The sequence below is a fragment of the Chaetura pelagica genome, unplaced genomic scaffold (genome assembly GCF_000747805.2).
Source record: "Chaetura pelagica isolate M959 unplaced genomic scaffold, ChaPel_1.0 scaffold559, whole genome shotgun sequence".
Classification (NCBI taxonomy): Eukaryota; Metazoa; Chordata; class Aves; order Apodiformes; family Apodidae; genus Chaetura; species Chaetura pelagica.
Window position 1 is genome coordinate 926,472 of NW_009970722.1, and position 25,626 is coordinate 952,097.

Here is a 25,626-nt window from a genome sequence, read left to right on the forward strand (position 1 = left end):
TTCAAAAACTTTCCATGTATATATAAAGACAAAGAGTATCCATTTGCTGGAAATACTGAAAAATTTATTTTCTATTACAAAAGCTTTGGAAAAAAGGCTGCAGACGGCTGCAGACATGCAGATGTTTATGTTTCAATCATGGATATTCATTCCAGTTCCATCAAAAATCTAAATTTTTATGCATAGGTTAACTTTCTGAAACTTTGAAAAAACAGTTTTTGTAAGTAAACTATGAAGGAACACATTGTACATGCCTTCTTCAAGTTTAAATTGCAATAGCAATTGATATAAAATTGATTCCTAAATCCAAGTGATGCCATGCTGCTTTACTAGGTTCTATATAAAATGGGGAACTCTTTGTGCAACTATGCACATAGAAGCATTGCACAGAGACTCCTACATCAGCAGTAGCCAAGACAACATGTTTAGCATAGCAGATATTTCAGGTAATGTCACAGAGATGTTTGACCATAAGTGCACCTTGGCACATCTTTCCATGAATGTGAAGCTTAACACCCTGTTAAGCTTGAGGTAGAACACCACAATGACACAGTTTACGTTGCTTCTGGAGGTCACTGGGCCCGAAATCCTCAGAAATCTTTTCAATTAACTCTGTGCTACAGCCATTTTTACTATGCACAAGAACTGGCTACAGGAAAATTCTTCTAAGCATACTGCGAGCTAGATACAGCCTCTATCAGATAATTGGGAATAAGTCAAACAAAGTTTAAAGAATTTAAAAATAAGCAGGAGCTATAATTCTCAATACTTACTTAGTAAGATGCCGACATAACACATCTTTACAAATTGGCTGTTCAGCCAAAGTCAGCCAAAACTCACAAGCCTCCAAAGCCACATTTTCATCGTGGTCCTGGGTCCTTTGAAGCATGTACTACACAATATAAAAATAAATTACTTGTAAAAGATAGAAGTTTTAAGTGTCCAGAAGAAGCTACCAACATTGCGAAGCGTGTTTGCAAAACCAGACTATTTTGTTTCTTTGGGATAAGGAAAAGAAACAGATGTAACAGACTACTCAAGGTTATTGCGAGAAGAAACTGAGACTTCTTTCTCAAAGCTTTTCTTTCTGAATTTCTTCAATGCCTACATGAGAATATTATTACCAAGAAACTGCAGAAACCCAAGATAATAATCAGCAGTTTCCCATGAATATATTTTTAACTTTTTTTTTTTACTCCCCCTTTGCACTTTTGAATAAAAAGGTACAACCATCAACTTTAAAAAATTGAAGAACTTTCTATTTCCAGACCCATAAAAAAGCTGCCCTTCCAAATATTGACTACTTGGCAGATTATAATTAAATAACTCCTACATCAGCAGTAGCCAAGACAACATGTTTAGCATAGCAGATATTTCAGGTAATGTCACAGAGATGTTTGACCATAAGTGCACCTTGGCACATCTTTCCATGAATGTGAAGCTTAACACCCTGTTAAGCTTGAGGTAGAACACCACAATGACACAGTTTACGTTGCTTCTGGAGGTCACTGGGCCCGAAATCCTCAGAAATCTTTTCAATTAACTCTGTGCTACAGCCATTTTTACTATGCACAAGAACTGGCTACAGGAAAATTCTTCTAAGCATACTGCGAGCTAGATACAGCCTCTATCAGATAATTGGGAATAAGTCAAACAAAGTTTAAAGAATTTAAAAATAAGCAGGAGCTATAATTCTCAATACTTACTTAGTAAGATGCCGACATAACACATCTTTACAAATTGGCTGTTCAGCCAAAGTCAGCCAAAACTCACAAGCCTCCAAAGCCACATTTTCATCGTGGTCCTGGGTCCTTTGAAGCATGTACTACACAATATAAAAATAAATTACTTGTAAAAGATAGAAGTTTTAAGTGTCCAGAAGAAGCTACCAACATTGCGAAGCGTGTTTGCAAAACCAGACTATTTTGTTTCTTTGGGATAAGGAAAAGAAACAGATGTAACAGACTACTCAAGGTTATTGCGAGAAGAAACTGAGACTTCTTTCTCAAAGCTTTTCTTTCTGAATTTCTTCAATGCCTACATGAGAATATTATTACCAAGAAACTGCAGAAACCCAAGATAATAATCAGCAGTTTCCCATGAATATATTTTTAACTTTTTTTTTTTACTCCCCCTTTGCACTTTTGAATAAAAAGGTACAACCATCAACTTTAAAAAATTGAAGAACTTTCTATTTCCAGACCCATAAAAAAGCTGCCCTTCCAAATATTGACTACTTGGCAGATTATAATTAAATAGAACACGTAAGAGGAAAAAAAAAATCAACAAGTCTCGTATTTTTCTAGCATGAATAGGAATTAAGAGATTAAGTATCAAATATTCAAGCTTGCTATTAAAATGTAATCCTCCTTCAACAAAAATAATCAAATACCTGCATAAACAAAAAGCCTAAGTAGACTAGTGCTACATCAGTTTCTTATACACAACTTCGAAAACAATTAAGAGAATCACAAAGACTCCTGCAACTTCCAAAATAGTAATTTCTGCATTCTGCCATGCCAGCGCTTACTTCTGCAAAGATTGGTTCTTCCATTCCTTTTAGAAAACCTCAGAGAAGTTCATGCAGCTACCTTTCCTTATACACAGATTAAGAGCAAAAGAAATACCTCTTCAGTTGCTTCAGATTACCATTTTAATCTCTGAATGGGGAGACCTTTATTAATCCCATGCATTTCAGAGATGGAAGACTTGCCATGAATGGCATCCCTTCCTTCAGAATTGCACTAAATCACAAACTTTTCCTAAAGGTTAACTATTGTGATTAAGGACTCACAGTAGCAGGATTACTACTTTATTCTGAGCTGTCAAGAGATTGCAGCTTGGAAATGTTGAGAAGTGTCCTACTCATTGTGAACAAGGCTTCTTTAATGTACTTTAAGTTGAGAGATTTGGTATTTTTTCCCCAGACATGTTGAAAATCCATTATTTTGCTGTGGCTTTGTTATTTGTCAGGAAGTCAAAAACAGAATGACAAAAAGCAATCTGTTTGAAGATGCCTGTCATTTCCTCTTGAAGTATCTATTACAAGTATTATACTATAGGCTCCATGAAGCTCGAAAGGAGTAGATTGAAAAGGCTATTTACAAGTAGTGGTGTAAGATAACCATATACACAGCCTGGAAATCATAGCAAGAACAGTGACCCTAGTAACAAAGCAAATTGTGGGAAGGGTATTTGAAGGCTTTGTCATTTTTAATATTATCACGTAAAATTGTAATAAGTACTTTTAATGATAAGCTATAAGGTTCTACTGACTTTAGGCAATGCAAAAGTTGCTTTGTTACAATAAATTACAAAATTCCATAGGAAGATTATTCAGAACAATTCTATGTATTCTGTTACATAAATAATACTGTGTTCATGTTGTTAAATCAAATAATGAAGAAAATAATAGTGAGATACACAAAGTATAAAGAAGAACACATCCTTTGAGCCGCAACAAAAATCTTTATCTAAAGAAAGCAACAGGTTGCAAAAGTCAGGATTTCCACTGAGAAAGAGGAGCCATGTGTTTGAATAAGAAGTGCCATTGAAATGTTAGATTGGTCTACTGACATATCCTGATATCAAGTTCTTTGACAAAAAAAATAACTAACAAATCAACAACAACAAAAAAAACACAACACATCATCATGTTTTGTTCACCTGAATGTACATGCTCAAAAAACCGAGTCAAATCGAAACTCAGCCATTCCTTTATGCTACAGAGATTTGGCTTAAATCTGTCTGCTTCAAAAGCATGACGCCCTTCGAGATGTTTTTAGAATCACTACTGGAACATTAACATACTAATCTACTTTAAAAGTGATTTTCCATAAGCAAAAAGAACATGATGTGGACGCAAGTTGCTCACTTTTAAGACTTCCTTTACTTAGGGCAGCCAACAGCAGCTATCAGCTTGGAGACACTAAATCCTAAAAGGTGCAAAACTTGACTCATTTGAATGCTGAACAACCGTCAGTTCTGACATACCACATTTGCCCATACCAGGATGTATACAGAACCGAGGAAGTCAGTAAGAGCACACAATAGTTTCAAAACTGGGAAAAAAAAAAAAACCACCAAACCAAGAACCCAACTCCAAAATTTCTGTTACAGAATAGAAAATCACTACTACTGTTTTTCTGGAGAGGGAAAGCCTAGCCATAGCTTTCTCAACAGCAAAATCCCAGATATAACAGGAATACAATCTTGACCTGTCTTCTGGTTGGTGACATAATTTCTACCTACACAGTCCAAATTGAAGAGCCAGGGAAGATACCACCAAAGCTGTCTAAAAATAAAAAAGCTTCCCTCAACCAACCACCCATAACACAACCCACCACCAAATACCAACAATCCTTGCTTACGTTACATGCTGACATGTCTGCAAGACTGGTGTAATGAAAATCCAGACAACATATAAGAAGAATAGACAAAAAGCCAGGACTAGCAACAGTCAGGTCTGTTTTACGCATCTTTAACACCTGTGTACAGGAGCAAAAAAGTAACACCTTCTTTGTGCTGTTTGATGCTGTCCTTTTGGAATTTGACACTGAGTTATGACCCACCTGTCCACATAAAATCTGCATGAGAAACATTATCATCTTAGCTATATTTCTAGTCTGGAAAGTACAGGATGTAATTGCTGCCTACAAACTACCAGTATTCCCCAGAAACACGGAAATTACTCACAGCCCAAAAAGTTGTGCAGTCATAAAAACAGAGCTGACTGGTCCTTTGGTAGACAAGTCTGCTCTAATCAAGATTGGTAAAAGAACTATCAAACTGAATGCAATGGGAGGCGATGTCATTAGTAGCCTGAAGAGCACCTCAACTATATGTAATAACGTGCCTTATCCTTGTTGTGGTCAATACATTTGAAAAAAAGTGACAGTTTCAATGCACAAACTGTAGCAGTATAAGCACTAGCACTAGATTTTTAACATAGTCTTCTCCATTTGTAACATGGTTGCTCCACTGTACAGCTGATCCTGGTCATTTCAGGATCAATTCACTTGGTGAAGATTATACAATTATCATATGTTGTCATATGCTTGTCAAACACAATGTCAATTTGGCAAGCAGCTACCAAGAATGTTTTGCAATGTCAGTCTTAAAGGAAAATGAAAGATAGGCAAGTGCAAGAGTAACAAATCTGTCTCAATTATGCTTTTTCTTTCATTATTTCTGCAATCCCAAAAAGGTTTTTCAGCATGCAATATGGGAAATGAGACTCACCTCAACTATACTAATCATATGAGGAAGGAGGCGATCCATTCGAACCTCCAGCAACATCACCAGAGCACGGCAAACATTTTTGCGTACTTCAGGCTCCTCATCACCAGCCAGCGCAAAAAGATTCTGTTGGGAAGCATGACCAGTTGAAAACCGTCAGTTCATATAGTTCAATCTGTACTCAAATTGACATTACTGGCAAACTAATGTATGGAAACATACTCCTGTACTCTCCCACCCCACACCTCAGAATAGCATTTTATTTCTTAAAAGTACATGACTTAGTGAATTAATTCTTCAGATTGTCAATGTGTATTGTGTACATAACCAAAACACTGCTGTCCTTATTTGAGGCAGGACAGAAACAATTTTAGAAATTTTACTTTCCTGTTAAGTTTCCTCTAAGAATTTGCACTTGCTGAAACTAATGGCATGTATTTCAGTCAGTGTCTGCTTCTAGGATAATGCTCAAGTTACTGCTGAAGTATGGTGTGTAGAACAAGGCCACTGCTTGGTTCTGAGAAACATCTTATGCTCTGAAAACAGAAAGGAGTAAAGAGTATCACTCCTGAGCCCCTGCTCTGGGGAGGAGCAGACCAGAAAGGTGACCAAAATTGACCAAAGTATTCCATCCCATATGCGCCATACTCAGTATAAATTTGAGGGATCATGAGGATAAGTGTCCTGAAAGAACTCCATCCATTCACCTGCCTTTGATCCTGATCTGTGCTTTCCTGAATTCATGTGTTGCTGCATCCAGCTCCCACCTGCCACTGACTACAGAAATCCAGACCAGGACATTTCCAGGGCCCAGCCTGCAGCCTTGGTGGTTACACAAGCATTACTGGAGTTAAGCACAATAATGAAATATATACAAAGTAACTATTTTACTTTTTATCATTACTGTGTAAAAAAAAAAAAAAAAAAAAAAAAGCTGTGTAGTTTAGTTTCTAAGCAGTCTCTTTTAAGTCTCTCTTCCTTATTCTCTATTTCTAGAAAGGGAGAGGGGTTAATAGAGAGCATCTGTTGTTTAATTGCTGACTCAGCATTAAACTGTGACAGCCTTGTGGGGCTGAGCTCATGACTTTGAGCCCAGACTCAAATTCTGACTAATTGCCTGAACAGTCTGAATTCCAGCTCCAGTGGGAGGATACCTAGATGGCTCCATTAAGAGGATCAAATGTTTTCTTTTGAAAGTCCTGAAGGGTTGGAAATTGAACAGACATTTCCAATCATGTAATTGTTAAGAGTGGTTGTTTACAGATACGCTGCCATATATGTGGTACACGGGATATGCAGTACTTTTCAGCTGGTCTTAGTGTTGCTTTGTGTTGTCAATGGTAAGCGCTAGTTCAGAGTTCTAGTTGTGACATGGTCTTTAATACTGATCTACATTGCAATACATCTTGCAGTGATTTTTCATGTAGACATAGATAACTCGGTTGGTAAGTACACTTTCAGTTTCACCTTGGAAAGTTATTCCAGTCTGTTTTCTCTTAAGCTGAATCCACCAGATTTTTATCAAGATAGCATTATGTTAAAAGTGTTTTTTTCTGAATGTCTTGCTGAATATTATGAATGCTTTTTACAAATTGTGGAGGCATAGATAACCATCTCAATTCTGAGAGTGAGATCTGCTGCTTGTAAAGAGGGCATTGCTGCTCTCCTGCTGCTGCTGCACTCCATGTGACAGGCACTGCTGCTATTCCGATTCAGTCAGCACACCCTGCTGGTACTGCTACTATGATCGCTTCTCACTCAATCCACACTGGTACTAGTTGACCCTGTGACTTGCAGCAAAGCTAGTAAGTAGTAATTTCCCAGCCTTTATCCCCATGTAAAGTCTCCAGAAGTTTTACTAGTGGAGGACCAAGACCACGGAGAGAATCCTTGTGATGAAGATGGTAAGACTTATCCTTCCAAAGCAGGTAAGAAAGAACGTCCTTCTCAGGCAGAGTCATCTGGGAAGGACAACTTGGAACCAAAATTGCTTAATCCTTCTCTATGAGGGACTTGCATACTCTGAGAAAATACTTTGGCCATCATTCAGATTAATCACTTCTTGTTTGGTTGCTGCAATGCTGGAATGATGGGACTAATACCATGGATTTGGATGACAGTGAAGCCAGACAGTTGGGATCACCGGCCAGAGATGCAGGTATTCACAGGGCAGCTGGAAAAAGGCAGGAACTACCAAGCTACTGAATTGACTCTTATTAGCTGTAGGGGACAGGAATCCTTATTAAGATGGTATCAACTATCCTCCCAAGCAGAGCAACCACATTTGAAAAAGCTATCAAGTATTGGTATTTGCCATGAGACTGCTTTATCACAGAATCACATAATGTTAGGAGTTGGAAGGGACCTCTGGAGATCATTGAGTTCAACCCCCCTGCCAGAGTAGGACCACCACAGAATCTAGGGCAGGTCACTCAAAGTCATCCAGACAGGTTTTTAAAGTCTCCCAAGGAGACTCCACAACCTCTTTGAGGAGCCTATTCCAGCGCTCTGTAACCCTTACGGTAAAGAAGTTCTTCCTCATGTTGAGGTGGAACATAATGGTCAGACTGCAGATTCTGATAAAACACCATGCCATAAGCCATGACAACTGCACAATATTAGCACTGGCACAGGAACACTATCTCCTGGATTTTTTTCTCCTAAACATAAATTAAGTTCTGAAGCCAAAAATCTTCCATCAAAAAATCAAATATGCTAGATAACCCAAAACACTACCTTTCTAATCCATGTTCAATAACAATATTCAGAGAGACCCAGACAGACTCAGTGCCATGATGGTCCTTATAATGTATTTTTCACCACAGGTAAGTAGCAGACTGCTGCCATTATTTTTACAACTTTATGCGACAAGAGTCTCCTTTACTTTTGAAGAGGAAGCATCCTTCAAAACACTTCTATTTTGAACTTGAAGAGTGCTTAGATTAACCAACTTTGAGCACAAACAGAGAATGACTTCAGTCCATGGGGAGCGAACATAAGAATGGGAAACAAGAAATTATGATTTTGGGGGTACAGGTCATTGTAAAACATAATCCAAAACTCTTGATAAATCATATAAGTAATTTGACTTAACCACAAAACCAAGAACGCACACTCACCTCAATGAAAGAATCTATGTGCAACATAAGAGCTTGAGTTCTGCTGATGATAAATTGATTGACACACGCAACAGCATGAGACCTAAAAATGGGAGTTAAAATTTTTTTGTTGTTGTTAAAAACATTTTCCTAACTGTACATAGGCATAAAAAAACAGTAGGAAGCAAATTAAACTGTCCAAACTTCCTCTAGAAGCAAGAGTGAATAAATCTGCACATCTATAATATTACCAAGCAAAATTATTAAACCACGTTTTAAGTTTCACCTTATACTCTGATATATCTAATAGGCTTTTTTTTAAAGTATTCAGTAAGAGAGGAGAATGGCTACATCTGGCATATTTGTTCTGAACAGTATGTAAGGCTGTTCTTTTTTAGTACAATTACTGATCTTCTCAGATATTAACAATTCCACTCAAGTCAAAATGGTGAAATTTTAGCATGCCCTTCTTGATTATTACCAATATAGCTATAACTTAGAACAACACACACTTGTAGTAGCATACATACTAAGACACTTGTGGTAGAAACTTAAAAAAAAAAAAGAAGTATTGGTTCTTCTACTCCATTTCATGCAAAGTCACTACTTATAGGTCTTTATCATCTCTAAGATCGGAAAGTCAAATTTTGCAAATAAACGCACAAGAAAAAACTACTTGTAAAAGTCTCTGTAGATGCCCTGAAGTATTTTTAGTAATGTTAACCTCAAACTCCTTTTCTGTTCAGACATTTCTTGGAAAACTGGCTCATGAACCATTGTTCAAAAGTTGTCTCTTGACAGATTTAAGCACACAAGTATTTTACCAACACTACCAATAGTTTTCATACCTTAACGTTATGTACTGAAACCAGGCTGCAGATCAGCACGTGGCCTGCTTTTAACTTGAAACTGGTTTAATAGTATCAAAGCCACAAACATCTCAGCATAGGAAGAAAGTGCAAGACTGTATAATGTGGTAAGGAAAAAAACACGGTTTTCTCCACAGAGATCGAGAAAGAGAAGAATTAAGTTTATCTTTCCACAGGATCAAGTTCAGGATACCATTAGCTTTCTTTGTGGCAGGGCCACACTTTTCTCTCATTTCAGGGTAAAAGCTACTGTTCCATGTAATGAACATGACAATTTACTTCTGGAATTTTTCTTCTATCTTATATTATGTTACTTAGGAGAGATTAATAGTTTTACAGTGCAAAGATGATAAACCCATTTGATTCAGCTGAAAGATAAAGTTTTTTCTAAATTACAGTGGAATTTTTTTCTGCAAGAACTAAGAAACCATTGCCAACTAAAGAATTTTGACTTTCACATGGATGAAGTAATTAGAAAATTAATGCAAAATTATTCTTTCTAATCAGCATTTTAACTTCTAACCACTGCATTGAATTTTTTATAATATGCAAAAATTTAGCATAAATAGTTTGATTTTCAAAATCATAGGCTGATTGTACATTCGGAAATGTAGAAAGAGGCAAGACTGTTGTATTAACTAAGCAGATAAAAATGCAAATTCCTGATGTGTGGAATCTTTGCGGATCTCTGAAGGATCATCTAAAAAAAACAAAGTGTTTTAAACAGATCTACAAAACAGCAACCTTGCTGCTCAAGTAAATAAAATGTTAACAGGTAACTGTAGTACAACTCCTGAACGTACCTTATTTTTGGACTGCTGTGCTTGAAGAACTGCAAGAACTTAGGTATCATGATATTGAGTGGTCGGTCCAATACATCACTATCTAAAATTTCAGCAGAATCTTCACATATCTTCTGAAGAGCGCCAAAAGCACCCTGTTTAAAAACAAAAACACACCACCTCTTTTTGACATTCTAAAGAAAGCAAAATTATAGATTTCATAAAAAACAGGTAATTTCAGCATTAACACGGTAAATGCAGCTAACAAAATATGAAGTTAAATTGAAACATCTTTAAAGCTGGGTGAGTCAGTAATAACTAAGTGGTAATTTAAATTTTAGTGTTCAACGTTCATTCAATCATACTTTTAAAAATGCTTAAAAGCTAGTTCTTATTTGAGAAATAAATGTACAGGTTCAGAAGTATTTAACGTAATTTCATATACAATTTTATTTCCTTTATGGTTTGTTATGGGGCAAAAACGAAGTCTGGATATGATGCTGTTAAGATGTGAGAGGGCACAAACTGATTTTATGGTATCAACGCAAGGACCCAGAAAGACAAGTGTCCAGGACCCTGAGGAATCCGGAGAGCAGAAGAGAAAGGAGGCAGCATTCCCTTCTGTTTCCTGCCATAGCCTATAAAAGCCAGGAGGGCGCGCAGTTGTCGTCGCCCCTTCTCGCCCACCCCCCACCCCTGTTACTGCTCCCTTCTGCCTCTTCCTGCTTCTTTCTTCTTTCCATTCACTCAGGCACCTTGAAGAGAAGTTCCTGCTCTTTACCCTCAGCTTGCCATGTGCTCTGTAGGATCCAAATCCACCAGGTGCTGGCAAAAACCTTGGACTCTTTTTCCAAGTTAGCTCTGCCATGAGGGACTTTTGAACACTTGTATCAGCAACCATTAAAATTGGGTTTTCTATACATTTGTATATTTTTCATCATTATCCCACATGTTTCTATTCCTTTCCTGTGCAACCTAAAAGCAGTCTCTTCCCTATTCCCCTTTTATCTTCCCCTGGGGGGCAGGGGTGGGACCAGGGGAGTAACAGAGAAGCAATTCCGTTCTCTGTGTTTCAGTTCAACCTGACCACACTACACCAAGACAGATGGTCAACTCGAGTTTCATTTTCAAGTGTTTTTTTCTTTTTCTTGAGAAAGCAGCACTTAAACACATCACCATGGCATCTTTGACTATTGTGCTATCTCAGAGAATAATTTTATACAAAATGCTTCACACACTTTCATGCAGACAGTATCAAGTAATGAAAATTGTGTGATCAGAGATATATATTTTTTTAAATCAGACAAGGCTTTTTTTCTCCTCATAGTTTAAAACAGTGGTTATTTATTTTCCTTTATACACACTGAATAAAACAGTTAACTTCACCCTACTATAGTAATGAGAGATCACTTTTCCAGATGAAGTTACAAGAAGAACGAAGGCTACTTTTCAAGTAAGAGAAAAATCAGGGTCAACTTGATGCCTAGAAGATTAGGCATCACAGAGTGGTAACTTTAGGACACTTTTCAGCTGAGATGCTATAGGCCCCATATGCAGTCTTATTTTGCTTTTATGTGAAGAAAACAAATTTGTAAAAACTAAGAACATGAAATGCAGACAGAAAATAAAATTTGAGCTACTGTTCTCTAAGGAGATTATATGTGTATATACACACACACAAAGTACTATATATGTATGTAGAGTCTATGAAGAGAGTGAAAAACATGCAAATTCAGATTATAGTATTTTCTGCAAGTCTCCTTACCTCACAGGTATTGTAATCTTCAGAATCCAACAGGCTGCAAAGCTTTGGTAAAAGTTCAGGCCAATTTTGTAATTCTCCTTTTGAAGCAATGGTTGTTATCAGAATGCCTAAAGGAATCAGAGGGGTAAAGGAAATGAGATCACACACACATTCATGTTTCATACCATTTTTTTTCCTCAAAGATTTAAGGAGTTAATATTTCTCTTCGTGTTAAGAACCAGAAAGCACAAAATAAAGTATTTTACAAATACAAATAGTATTTGAAGGGCTTTGAAATGCAAAGGTGGGCTGGCTGTTCCTTCCTGCTACCAAGAAGACCTCAGATACGAGAGATCAAGCATGAAGTAATTCCAATTACAGAAATAGTAACGTCTAAACACTGCAGGGCAGCTTTGGATTTAAATTTACTAAATACTATACAAATCTTGTCCTCCAGTAAACTCAGAATGTCCACCTCAAGTCACCTCTTTTTTATTAGTATACTAAAGCATGAATGCAGCAATCAGTCATTCAATGAACTTATAACCCAGTGGTAAGTTGTGTGTTCACTGTGTTGACACAGACCAAGATACCTATTCCACACTAGGTCAGGTCATCGATCAGCTGTATGGGTTGGCTGATGGAGAACCAGCGAAAAGATAGGTCAGCCTAAAGAGTCACTAATTCTGTTTCCAGCACACAAAAAAAAACCCAGAAAAAAACTGATCAGTTGACAGGAACAGGGCAGGTTGCTTATATTCTAGGACTGAATTCATATTAATCAAATATGACACAGGTTGTATAATCTGTTTCGCCACTGACAGTTACTTCTACGGAATATGAACATAGGAAAATAGTACTACTATAGCTAGTAATCTCCCAAGTGTCACAAGATGAAAAGAGCTTTCCTAAGCTTCTTTATTGAGATAATCACAATAAACCATTTTTCTTTGGAATAAAAACTTAAAAATTCTTGTTAAATACACAAGAATACAGGAAAACATTACAGAGCAAAGGACATTCAGGAGAAGACATACAGTAACTAAAAGGTATTTGGCATCACGTTTCCTTTAATGCAATAAGCTGGAGAGCCCACAAAGGGCAAAAATTAAGACACAGGTAAAACACAATTTCAGAGCTCCAGAAGTAGTTTTTATCCAGTTACCTTCAAAACTACAACTGAATAAAGACTCCCAAAAGTCTACAATGATCAACACAAGTCTTAAAGACCGCCTTTCTTCTGAATACTATGTTCCTGCAAAGAATCTCAGTTGCAGAAAATACTTGCTTTACAGTTGCTGGATCTTAATGATCCACTACTTTCTTTTTTTTTCCAATTAAACTGAACTTAACAAAAAGAACAAAATAAATTAGTTCTTTTTTCTCCTAGTCAAAGCTTTTTATATACAGGGCTAGTGAGTGCTGGGAGTTTTTCAAGAACACTCTCCTAAATACACAAAACCAGTTCATCCCCTCTGAAGACAAGGGAAGTAGGCTGGGCAAGAGAACTCCTTGGCTTAACTGAACTTCTGGGTCTGCTCAGAACCAAAAGGGAAATGTAGCAGAGGTGGAAATGTCTAACATTACCAAATGTAAATTAAAGGCATTGCCAGGGTATGCAGAGATGGAGAGTTAGGAAAGCAAAAGCTCAGCCTGCGCTGACATTGGCCAGAGATGTCAAAAACTTCAAGAAGGGGTTCTTCAGATACATTAACCACAAGCAGAAACAGAGGAATAATATTGGCCTACTACTAAACAGAAGAGGTGAACTAGTCACCAACAATGCTGAAAAGACAGAGATCCTCAACACCTTCTTCACCCCTGTCTTCACCAGTGCTGTTGGGTCCCAGGCCATAGGAACAAAAGTCCCGGTTGACTAAGACACCCACCTGCTGTCAGTGAAGGAATAGTTGATGTGTCAACTATTGCAGGAGCCTGACCTGAACAAATCAGTGGGTCCAGCTGCCATCCACCCTAGGGTGCTGAGAGAGCTGCTGATGTCATTGCAAAGCTGCTCTCCATAATATTTGAGGAGTCATGGAGATTGGGAAACATCCCTGAAGACTGGAGGAAGGCTAATGTCACCCCCATCTATAAGAAGGGTTCAAAGGAGGACCTAGGTAATTACAGACCCATTAAGCCTCACTTCAGTCCCTGGAAAGGTCATGGTGCAAATCCTCCTGGGGACTGTCACAAGTCAACTGAAACACGTGGTTGGGAAAAGCCAACATGGATTTACCAGGATCAAATTGTGTTTGACAAACCTGATGGCTTTCTACAGCAAAGTAACCCGCTTGGTTGCTGCAGGGGGAGAGGTGGACATCATCTACCTGGACTTCTCCAAGGCTTTTGATATGGTCCCACACAGCCTCCTCCTGGAGAAACTGATTTGTTAACAGCCTTGACAAGTGCTCTGTGTCATGGCTGGGGAAGGGGCTGACAGACCACCCAGAGGGTTGGAGTTCCTCCTCCAACTGGCAATCAGTCACAGGTGGGGTCCCCCAGGGATTGATATTGGGCCCAGTGGTGTTTAGCATCTTCTTAAGTGACCTGGATGTTGGGATCAAGAGCACCCTGAGGAAGCTGGCTGACAACACCAAGATGAGTGTTGAGGCTGACACACCAGAAGGCAGGGCCACCTTCCAGGATGACCTAGACAGGCTGGAGGACTGGCCTAGCAGAAATCTTATTAAGTTCAACGGGGAGAAGTGTAAGCTCTTGCATCTGGGAACTTGTAACCCAGGAGCGCAGTTCAGACCATGACCCACCTGTGGAGAGGGACCTGGAGATCTTGATGGATAACAGGCTAAATGTGAGTGAGCAGTTATCTGCAGCAGCAAAGAAAGCCAACAGGATGCTGGGCTGCATCAACAAGAGCATCAACAGCAGAGATGAAGAAGTCATCATCTCACTCTACTCAGCACTGGTCAGACCACACCTAGAATACTGTGTTCAGTTTTGGTCCCTGCTCTACAAAGAGGATGCAGACAGGCTGGAGAGGGGCCAGAGAAGGGCCACAAGGATGATCAGAAGACGGAGGACCTGCCATACGAGGAGTGGCTGAGAAAACTGGGCTTGTTCAGTCTCTCCTTGAGAAGAGAAGGCTTTGGGGAGACCTTATTACCATGTTCCAGGACTTAAAGGGTGGCTACCAAGAAGACGGAGACTCCCTATTTACAAGGAGTCACATGGAAAAGACATGAGGTAATGGGCACAAGTTGCTCCTGGGAAGATTCTGATTGTACACAGAAGGTAAATTTTTCACCATGAGGTCAGTCAAACACTGGAATAGTCTCCTAAGGGAAGTAGTAGATTCCCCCAAATTGGACATTTTAAAAAGTCTCAGCTTGACAGGCTGCTGAGCCATCTCATATAAACTACAGTATTACTGAGAAAAGCTGGACGAGATGATCCTTGAGGTCCCTTCCAACCTGGCATTCTATGATTCTATTTGAACTGCAAAATTGTCTCCCTAACTTAAAGCTGGCATAGGTTTGATTGTAGACTTAACACAGCTTCAGAAACAAACAAAAATTAAATTCCTGGAACTCCTCTGCACTAACTTGGGACAGAAGCTGGAAGTCTCAAAGTGGTAGGTAGTTTTTGAAAAGATCCAGTTGAAGATCTTTTCAGGTTCTTTAAAATGGTTTCACAGGATGACAAATGGTCTGCCTTTACTTGTAATACATGCAAGCTTTATTAACAGCTGAAAGGACTATTTGCAAACTACTTCCAAAAGGCTCCGAGCAGGAAATACTTCCAAATGCATAAGCAAGAAGTGATCTGAGGCCACTGCCTCTTACAACAGAAATGTATGCAGCTCAGACCATACATGTCAGTATGAACTTTCTGTACAGACCTGCAAAGAAGGCATTTAACACTGTGCTAGTGGTTTAGATTTGATATAAAGTCACTTTTCTGGGAACAAAAAAGGAAAATAGTAATATTAGAACTCAAAGAGGCAACAGCAATAGCACTTGAAACTTTATAAAAGATTTTAAAAACAACAAAGAAAGAGACAGATAAAATCAAGCTTCAGCACTTATGTTCATGGTAGAAGGAATCTTCATTGGCTTCTAATGAGCTTCAGCTTCTGTCCAATATGACATTTTTCCCACCCACTGACTATTTTATTTAGCTAGCAGGGAATGGAAGACACCAGAGATTAGTTCTTCTGGCCTTCTCGGCAACACTGCCGACAGAGAAACACAGGAATCAGAAAAATAATCAAAGTAAAGAAACAACCAATTTATTAGCTTGCAGCTTTTTGACTTTGGGCTTTGGGCTACAGCTGACAGTTAAAATGGGCTCTCCCTTCTGACCAACATACTAAGCTGTAGGGTTAAAAATCTGAAAGTCTTTATAAAGACAGTCTTTGATTTGTAATGAACTTCAGAACAGTACTACAGAATCTGTTGATATTTCACTAGACAAAGCTGACATCCAATGAATAGAGCAGCTGTGCTAATTGAGCAATAACAATGAGAGAACAAACTCCAGGGGGATGTCAGAAATTGTTAAAAACATAAGCATAATTGCCATGACAGCATCTTTTATGTAACTATTTCAACTACATTCAACTACAGTTCTTCAATTTAAAATCTGAGCATGAAGAAATAGCAACTATGCTTCAATACTTCCATTCCAGTTACAGGACAGTGGGAAGGTTGGGGTTTTTGGGGTGGTGCTTTGCTTCTGTAGGTCCTAAAATTTGGTTTTGGACTTCTTAATCCTAAAAAGGTGAACTTCACAACAAAATTCTTCCTCAGAGGGAAATCATTAGCTTTCGCTTGCCTTCTGCAGTGAAGCTTTCCAGTTCTACCACTACTCTTAATACACAGACTATTCTCGGTAATTGCCTTTAAACCACAGCTACACTAATGTCCTGCCCAGACTAGAATTCCTAGAAAGTTTTAAATGAACAGTTTTTTAAAGAACAGACAATTCCTAAATAGATGCATTTATTTCCTAGTAAGTCTGTGGGTCCTCAAAACATGCAACCATGATTTTTGGATTTGAATTCATATTTCAACATCAGCACATGGGGTTTTAAAACTGGTACCACACAGCACAGAGAAGCTCCACACCACTACTCATTTGGGCATTAAAATTGGGAAAGCGAAGTAAGGATACAACAACATCTAGTCATCATTCAGTCTTAAGCCACAGTTCTACAACTCACTGCCACGCTTACTGTCCTTAGCAAGGTGACTTCTAACCGTTGCCAGCTTTTTTCTAGTCAGCACCAGATGCCAGAGACCACAAAGGAGAGGGAATCCTGCATTAAATCTTCTCTGATAGTATTTTGAGGTACTTGTTCATCTTCCTCTCAGAATTGCAAAGACCTTATTTCCAACTGACTCATTAAACTGATAGTGCTTGAACAACCAAAACCCATATGCATCCCAAAGAGCAGCTTTAACTAGCACATGGAAACTCATATGCCACGGCAGCCTAGGCAGGTAGTAACAGTTTTACACCTAGCTAGTACCAAGACAAAAGTAGGTACTGGACAAACTTCACTAACTAAGACAAAAGGCTGTAAGAATCCAATTACTTTAAAACATTTAATTACTTTAAAACTGCAAGGTTCAAAGTATATACTCTTATGCAAGTATACAGTTCATCAGTTGCTCTCCACTTCACAGTTCATACATACTTGAATAATCCCTGCAAGGATCATTTAAAGCTGAAGAGTAACTGAGCTACTAATCCACTAACATTTAGTACTAGAAGAAATCAAAGAATAACTGCCTGAAAACAAACAATTGCTCCAACCCTCAAGAAAACCCACCCCATAAACCATCACCACTAAACAACCCTAAGACAGCAATTCTAACAGAGCTGGAATATATTCTTTAGTCAGCTCCACAGTACTCCACTGAACATGAACAAACAACAAAGTGTGGTCCTTCTACAACCTGAAACTATGAAAGTACCTGCCACTCAAAAGACTTGTTTCTACTATCATTAAGAAAAAAACATTATTAATAAAAGCCATAGCAAAGCAGTTTCACAAGTGACAAGACAGCAGGAAAAAAACCTAAGAGATGAGCATTTTTCTCTATTCCATAGTCCATAACCCAGATGCTTGGAGATGGAATCCTACAGAAAAATGCAAAGGATTCTAAAGGAGCAGTAACTGTTAGATTATTTCATAAAGAGTCATCTGATACAATCTGAATTTCCTTCTAAACTGTCACCCACTCCCATTTTCTCTACTGCACTCAAATATATACATTAATTTTACTTTTTCCTAGGTTTTTTGAGTGAACAAGGAAAACTGCTACATTGATTGTAACAATTGAAGGAAATAATATTCTCAAAGACCAGACAGAAAAGAAATTTTACCTAGAAGAAAGTAAAAAAATGCAAATGCTCATATTTTAATGGGAAAGATGTTCAAAAACAAACTACCTCCAAAATCAGAAACCCACATAACAGAAAAACTTCTCACTGGAACTAGTTAATCGTTAAGGTCCCTTCCAGTCCAAACCATTCTGTGATTCTATTCTATGATGTGCCATATACTACATTTTATCTACTGTTTTCTGACAGAAGGTATTTATAAAAAGAAACTCATTATGTGAATGCTGTGCAAAGGATGATGATTCCCTGAAGGGATGTGCATGTGTGTACATATTGGGGAAGAGACAGGAAATCAGTAACAGGAGTGTTTCATTGATGCAGAAGGTACAAAAATTAGGCATAAGTTTAGTAGATGCAAATAAACACGTTCAGTTAAATTTCAAGAGAAATCAGTTCTAAGAGAACTGGAAGCAAAATTAAGTGTGAGTCTTGTATATTCACACTACAGACAAGTATTAGGACTAAAACATGAAGCTGTTCTGAATTATCAGAAGCAAACAGTTTCTATGTCACTAGTGCATCTCTCACAGATACAGTAACATTTTCAGTATGCAGAAGATAGCAATAAGAGCAGACTTACCTACAGTAGCTCTAATTAAGGGGGAGGAATCACCAATGTTGTTCAGACATTCACTTTTAATGAAGTCAGTTACCCCATTTGGAAAGTTATGAAAATGTGCTTTTACATTATTCTTCAAGATGAGACCACTCAAGGAACGTGTTGGTTCATCTGCAACAGAAAATAACTGGTCAACCTTCCATCAGTTCACAGAAATAAAGCAGATTTCCAGAACAATGCAACAAGAGCAAAGTATATATAGAGCTATTAATATTCATTTCCTTACCTCTCCTTCCAAGTACACCCATCAATTCACATAGCAAAACTTTTCAGGTTCAGAGTTCACTATTTCTATTTAATCAAAATTCTACACTTTAAGAGAAACTTTTGTAAAGAGGTATATATCTGAAATCTATATATAAGGATAAAGGAGACTCACGAAAGACATTGGTTAGACTTTCAGATTATAGTGACTGGCTTGCTGGAACACTGACACAACTGATGACAAACCTTTTCACCATAGTAAGATACAGAAATGACACAGGGACTACAGCAGTAAATCCTCTACCCCCTACTCCCACAGAAAGACAGTGTTCACTTTTTCTACAAAATGTAATGTTGTAATAGCTTCAGATATCTGCTGCTCTCTTGATCTATTAAATGAATAATTAGAGGGAGGGGAAAAAAAAAGGCTGTAGACAATGTTACCAGGTAAGCATCAGACAGCGTGAATCATTAGAAAAACCTGACCAGAGTTGACCTGAACTGCGTAAGAATTTAAGTTTAGGCAACAGTTTGAATTCCCTTCACTGAGTTTTTTTTGCCTGCATATTTCTCAAAATTCCTGGGACAAGAGAAACCTAAGAAAAACAGCCTAGATTCTTCATTTATATTGCAGCAGATTCATGTTTTGTTTTTCAACCAAGGACATAAAAGTAACAGTATTACTACTGAAGTACGATGAAAGTGAGATCTGGAAGTAGGATATACAAATAACTCATTTACAGCAACCCTAATCATGACAGAAAGCCTAATTTTTTTAGCATTTTAGCCACTTGGTTGAATTTTTTGTATGAAGTTCTGATTTGGGCAAGAAATAAGGATGCTCAAAGTTCCTTTGTGCCAAGAACTGGTTTACACATTGATCTATTCAGGCCTTCAACTTTAAACATCCTTACAGAAATAAGGATAAGCAAAATAAAACTTTCAAGCTTAAAGTATTTGCAAAATAAAGGTACTTCATGACAACACCAAGACTCTAAAGAAACAAAATTTTTCATGCTCCATTAACTATAAATGCGTTGATTTACAAATAAATATATCCTTTACACAGGATACAGTAACTTTATAAACCAGGAAACCACTCTATGCATGCATATTTGAAACAATTCTGTAACTTTATGTACTATAACTATAGATTTTAAATACCCAATTTCTAAACAATATAAAAATAAAATTAATTTCACTTGCACAACACTGCAATTCAAGGGCCAACCACTCTTCTGGGAGAATTGTGAAGGAGGGAAGAAAGGTGTCACAGTTTAACCCAGCAGGTAGCTAAATACCACTTACCCACTCTCCCCTAATGCCCAGAGAATGAGAAAGATAAAGAGACTAATAAGAAAATTTAATTATTGAAATACCAATGGGAATAATGATGGAAATAATCATTCAAATAGTAGTAACAACAACATGATCATCATCAACTGCTCACCATCTGCTGACTAATGCCCAGTCTGTCCCTAGATAGTGATCTCAGAGGAGAGAAGTCCTGAAACTGCAACCCCAAAAAAGAGAAAAAGCTTCCTGGCCAACCCTCATCTACATACGGAGCTTAACCTTGCATGATATGGAATATTCTGCTAGCCAACTTGGCCCCATTGCTCTGGCTATACTCTCTCACAGCTTCTTGTGCACCTGCATGCTTGCAAAGCATGGGAAGTTGAAAAGCTCTTGATTTCTTAGCAAGAACTAGAAATTACAGGGTATTATCAACATTCTTCTCATACTAAATCCCATACTAAACCAAAGATATATCACTATTCTACTTAGTAAGATGAAAATCAGCCCTATGCCAACCAAAACCAGGGCAAAAGTGTTTATTGTTTTTAATAAAAATATTAAAGCCTGGATGAGTGGAGAAAGGTTTCTCAAACAGAACTTGGTTATGAGATGTGGCAAGTATTACTACTATTACTGCTTGACAAGTCAAAGCAAGTAGTTTTGTAATTTTTTTAAAAGTTTTGAATATACCATTAGTAAAGATGAGATGGGAGAATGACCTGAAGAATTTCTCACTTGAACTCTTGATCAGTCTCAGGTTTGCCTGAAATGTTCTCTGAATTAAAAGCAAAACCTGCATATCAGCTCTTGTACTAATACAGCATGTATTGCTTTACATAATTGTAATCTATTGACAGGTACACCTATTTTCAAGAAATATAGTCCTCAATAAATTATTATTAAGATTTTAAGTTATGCCTGGCAAGCAAGGAAGCCAAAGGCATCTTCCTTTAATTTCCCCATTATTTACAACCCTTTCAAGCTAAAATAAACCATAACTGCCAGCAGCCACAGTTAGACACAGAATACTATAGTTACTCATTCTGTGTCAGCCAGCAGGATCTTCTTGGGTTGAAAGAGGTCAAGTGCCAACCACGGTCTGATTAGAATACGGTACATTAGCCACTATTAGTGTAAACTCCAGTATAAAAGTATTAAACAGTGCATTAAGGAAAAACAACAATCCTGTAGAACGCCTGGCTACAATTACAAAACAGGCAAGACAACACCTTCGTTTTAACCAAGCAGGGATACAGACACTTTAAAGGTTTCTGTGTCAGAAATACACAGATTAACCAGCTGGTTAAGCAAGGTCACAATAAAGTGAAATTTTAGCACCATTCTTTTCTTCATGGACTATCCTATGGTATGCAGAAGCATGAGAAATCTTAGATCCATTCCTTTAGCTAACAGAAAGACTATTCTTCATAGTAAGTGTTTATCCCTCAAACCTGCAAAGATTCTATGAGAATCAGAATGAAAGTCGCACCTCTGACAATTGAAAAAAGTATTCATGAAGCAAGAAAAAGAAAAAACTCTAGAAACAAAAAGCAAAACCAATTATCACACTGATGTGAAAAGCAGAAATCACAAAAGTGGACTTGAGCTAGAGAAGCAGCATAGCACCTGATACTCAGCTATTTTAAAAAAACAAACACAACCCCCCATCCAACAAAACAAAACAAAACCCATAAACAACAGGGAAAAAAATCAAAAAGAAAAACCCAAACCATAGTCAAAATCTTTGAGAAAAAAAAAATCTGATATAACTGCAGAAGGATATTTATGGAATCCGCTGTTCAACAATTTAACAGCTACTCTGTCAGAAGACAGTAATATAGGTCTGGATGGAGTTCTTGCTGTAACACCAAAATAACAGGCAGATGGACTAAGAGCTGAGTAAAGCATTCTTTAGTCTTCATAGATTCTGTGATCAATTCTGTCAGCCATATGCTTTAGTCTCACCTCCTTCTAGCTCAACCTCTAAGTGTAGAGTTGACAAGAACACACAGTACAAGAAAAAAAATGCAAGTAAAGCAGACTTCTGGCATTTGATATCATCTTTGATGCCAAACCAGTTTATCAGTGGAGGATTCCCTTCTCCCATTGCCTTGCTTTATAATAGAACTGTATTACTTAATCATAATTTGGTTAAGTAAATATTCAATTCTGTTGCAAGACTCTACTACCAATTCCAGACTTTAATGGTTTACAGACACAGGAAATGGCCGCAGACCCACATTACACAGATACAAATAATTCTAGGGCTATTGCAATGGTTTTAAGAACTAGAGTGTTCTCCTTTAAACAGCAGTACTTCCTCTGATGAGGGTTTCTGTTATATAGGGTGCATATGTGAAAGTGCCAAGGTTTTTGTAGCTTGCCTGAAAATTCAGGTGTGCATTTGTTTCACCCTGCCTCTTCATCCTCTTTTCCTTAGAGAATAGTTCCTAGATTGCTAAAATAAATGAGCAACTGGGATGAGGGTAGTGTTCGTCCATTCACAGACTGTGATATAATAATAAGCATGGCTATATTTTGCCCTATTATTCCTGTGATATGAGCAACTTAAAATGTGACTTCTTCTAAACTAAAACTTTTGTCAATTTCAGTCATAAAGCTATTAAGCCTTTTTTCAAAATAAGCTGTCATTGTCTGTGTTTCAACTACTGGTATGAATTTAATACAAATATAATAAGGACAAAATGTGATAAAAAGGATAGTGTCAGTGCTGCTCATGAAGTTCTGATCCATTAATAAGAGACTGGTTGTTGAGGTTGTTCTGCCTGAAGAAGAGAAGGCTCCAGGGGGACCTCATACTGGCCTTCCAGTACCTGAAGGGGGCCTACAGGAAAGCTGGGGAAGGACTTTTCACAGGGACTTTTAGTGGAGGACAAGGGGTAACGGTTTTAAGCTGAAGAGAGATTTAGGTTAGAGATTGGGCATAAATTCTTCGGTGTAAAGGTGATGAGACACTGGAACAGGCTGCCCAGAGACGCTGTGGGGGCTCCATCCCTGGAGGTGTTCAAGGGCAGATTGGATGGGGCTCTGAGCAGCCTGCTCTAGTAGAAGGTGTCCCTGCCCATGCAGGGGAGTTGGAACTAGAAGATCTTTAAGGTCCCTTCCAACTCCAAAAATTCTGTGATTCTGTCTCTTATAAAAAGCTAAAAGATAAAAAATAAGGATCCTTCCAGAGCAGCATCACATGGGGAGGGAAGATTAATAATTTATTCTGTCCTAATGTATAAGAACACAGTGCAGAGACATCTTCATGGGCTTTCTAACAGAAAAAGTCTTTTTTAATATATACTGAACTTTCCAGAAATCTTTTGGCTTGAACTGTCAAGCCAAAAGGGGAATGAACATTGTTTTAAAACATCCCATATAAGCAAATACATAAATGACCTTGAAATGTAGTGGCTAGTCTGAAATTAATCAGTGCTCAATTGACTTATGTGAGTCATGGAAAAAATGTGACACAACTTAGGAACGTCTGAAGATGCCAAAGCAAAGTTGGAAATGTTTCACTGATGCTGAGTCTTGCATATTTATTGAATAATAAGTAGCAATATCTATGCTTGTGAAGATGGTATTGGAAATAAACAGAACTGTGGACAATAGAGGAAGAGTGTTCAACTACTGACCAACAATTAGCCTGTTGGTTAAGTTACAGGAGTTTCCACATTCTAACAACCACAAGTCAATCACAATGCCAAAATCTGTACATCTGTACAGGCTGGCAAAAAACATGAAAAGTTTAAATAACCAAAGCCCTAGATTCATTCCTACTTTCAGCTTCTCTATCATACCCTCACAAACTAGTTGTCTCTGCACTTTTCCTCTCTAATGCCATTTTATGGATGACCTCCTGATCCTGCAGTTAAATCAGTGCTAGAATTCTACTAAAAGCAGAAGAATCCATCAAAAGAAATGGAAATTCAGTGTGATAAGAGTATGATTCAGAAAAATATCTTAGGATATTGATGCAGTTTGAGAACACCTAAAAAGTAATGTCACCTTTCTTAACAATGTCATCTGTCTACTTATTTGTTGGGGGGGAGGATAGATGATGGATGACAAGTACTTTCACACTAAGTGCACAGGAAAAGAAGCCAATGAGCTTCCCAATGGAAGTTGCTTAGACAGCATTTGGCAGTGAATAAACTAAGACATAGGGTCAATCTATCTGAAGAAATTACTAGGTCAGATGAATAAAAGTTTTGTCACTCTCTGAATATATCAAAGGTTAATATTATATATTAAAACGTTACAATCTGTCATACAAATAGCTGTAGGAACACAAGGTTTAAATGGGTGAGTAAAATGAGGCTATTTCAGAATACTGTGCAAACTACCAAGTGAGTACAGAGAAACACAAAATACAGCACACACATCATCACTGGTGTTATACAGGGTGCAGCGTATTTCAACTTTTGAACACTTCTTCTGTCTATATCCTATAAGTATAGCTTAACAGAAAGTTGTGTGGTGGCATGCATGTACAGGTTTTGTTTTAAAGACATATTAATTTGTTTTTCTAACTGATACGCTACCTCAACAGCAAGGCTACTTCCCCTATAATGCCCAACTAAGACAAAACCTCCTCATTTTTATTTTGTATGCCTGTACTCAGTGTGTTTGTTTTTTTTTTTAATTGCTCTCTATTCTGGCTAACTTTTCTGGACACTATAATCAGATTTTCTATTAGTAATATTAGGTTGCACTCTGGTGAACGGCCAAATGGTGTTTTGGCACTAGTGGAGGTGTTCTTCCTAAGGACCTGTGCATCTATCTACATAATAGGGAGCATAGACCTGTTTTTAATTTAATGCACCTTCATACAATTTCGTCTTTTATTATTCTTAGTTTAGGAACTTTTTTTCTAGTATTTGGCTGCATGAGAATTCTTACTAAAAACAAAATGACTGATCCTCTGTTACTTGAAAGTACCAATGAAAACCAAGCTATACCTAAGAAGCTATTATTGGTATTGAAAAATATTTGGCTTTTTTCTGTGTTCCGCTTTTGGCATTAAATGAAAGGTGTTTTCAGTTGCACATCAGAAGCAGTAATGGGCATTCCTTTGTAAGGCTAGATTTGGCTTCATGAAAGTGGTCAGCTAACCAACTGCACCAGCCCCAGCACTGAAGATAACAAACAAACTCTTACATCATTCAAATACCTCACAGCAAGTCTGCATTCGGAAAATCCAGGAAGAGGTGGTGATGTTGCTACCTAGGAGGCATTACAGCCTAAAGCAGATCCCAGCACGAAGCTTTATGAATAGAAGGCACCGTTTTTTCAGGTAGGATACACCTTAGAACTGCACTGAATCAAGTATTACATGGTGGACAGAAGTGCCTTTAGAAACCACAAAAACTGCACTTTTCCTCTCTGTAGGGAA

General features: G+C 37.8%; 1 protein-coding gene across 1 annotated transcript in view; it reads right to left on the reverse strand.

Annotated features, from left to right (window-relative positions):
* TNPO1 (transportin 1) overlaps nucleotides 1-25,626 on the reverse strand; it is a 107,921-nt gene that overhangs the window by 26,273 nt on the left and 56,022 nt on the right. Inside the window, exons 4-9 of the mRNA XM_010006384.1 lie at nucleotides 18,681-18,830; nucleotides 11,753-11,859; nucleotides 10,009-10,142; nucleotides 8,358-8,439; nucleotides 5,242-5,364; nucleotides 1,707-1,825 (exon numbers count right to left, since the gene is read on the reverse strand). Of these exons, the coding sequence (XP_010004686.1) occupies nucleotides 1,707-1,825; nucleotides 5,242-5,364; nucleotides 8,358-8,439; nucleotides 10,009-10,142; nucleotides 11,753-11,859; nucleotides 18,681-18,830 (715 nt within the window). The remainder of the gene's footprint in view (nucleotides 1-1,706; nucleotides 1,826-5,241; nucleotides 5,365-8,357; nucleotides 8,440-10,008; nucleotides 10,143-11,752; nucleotides 11,860-18,680; nucleotides 18,831-25,626) is intronic.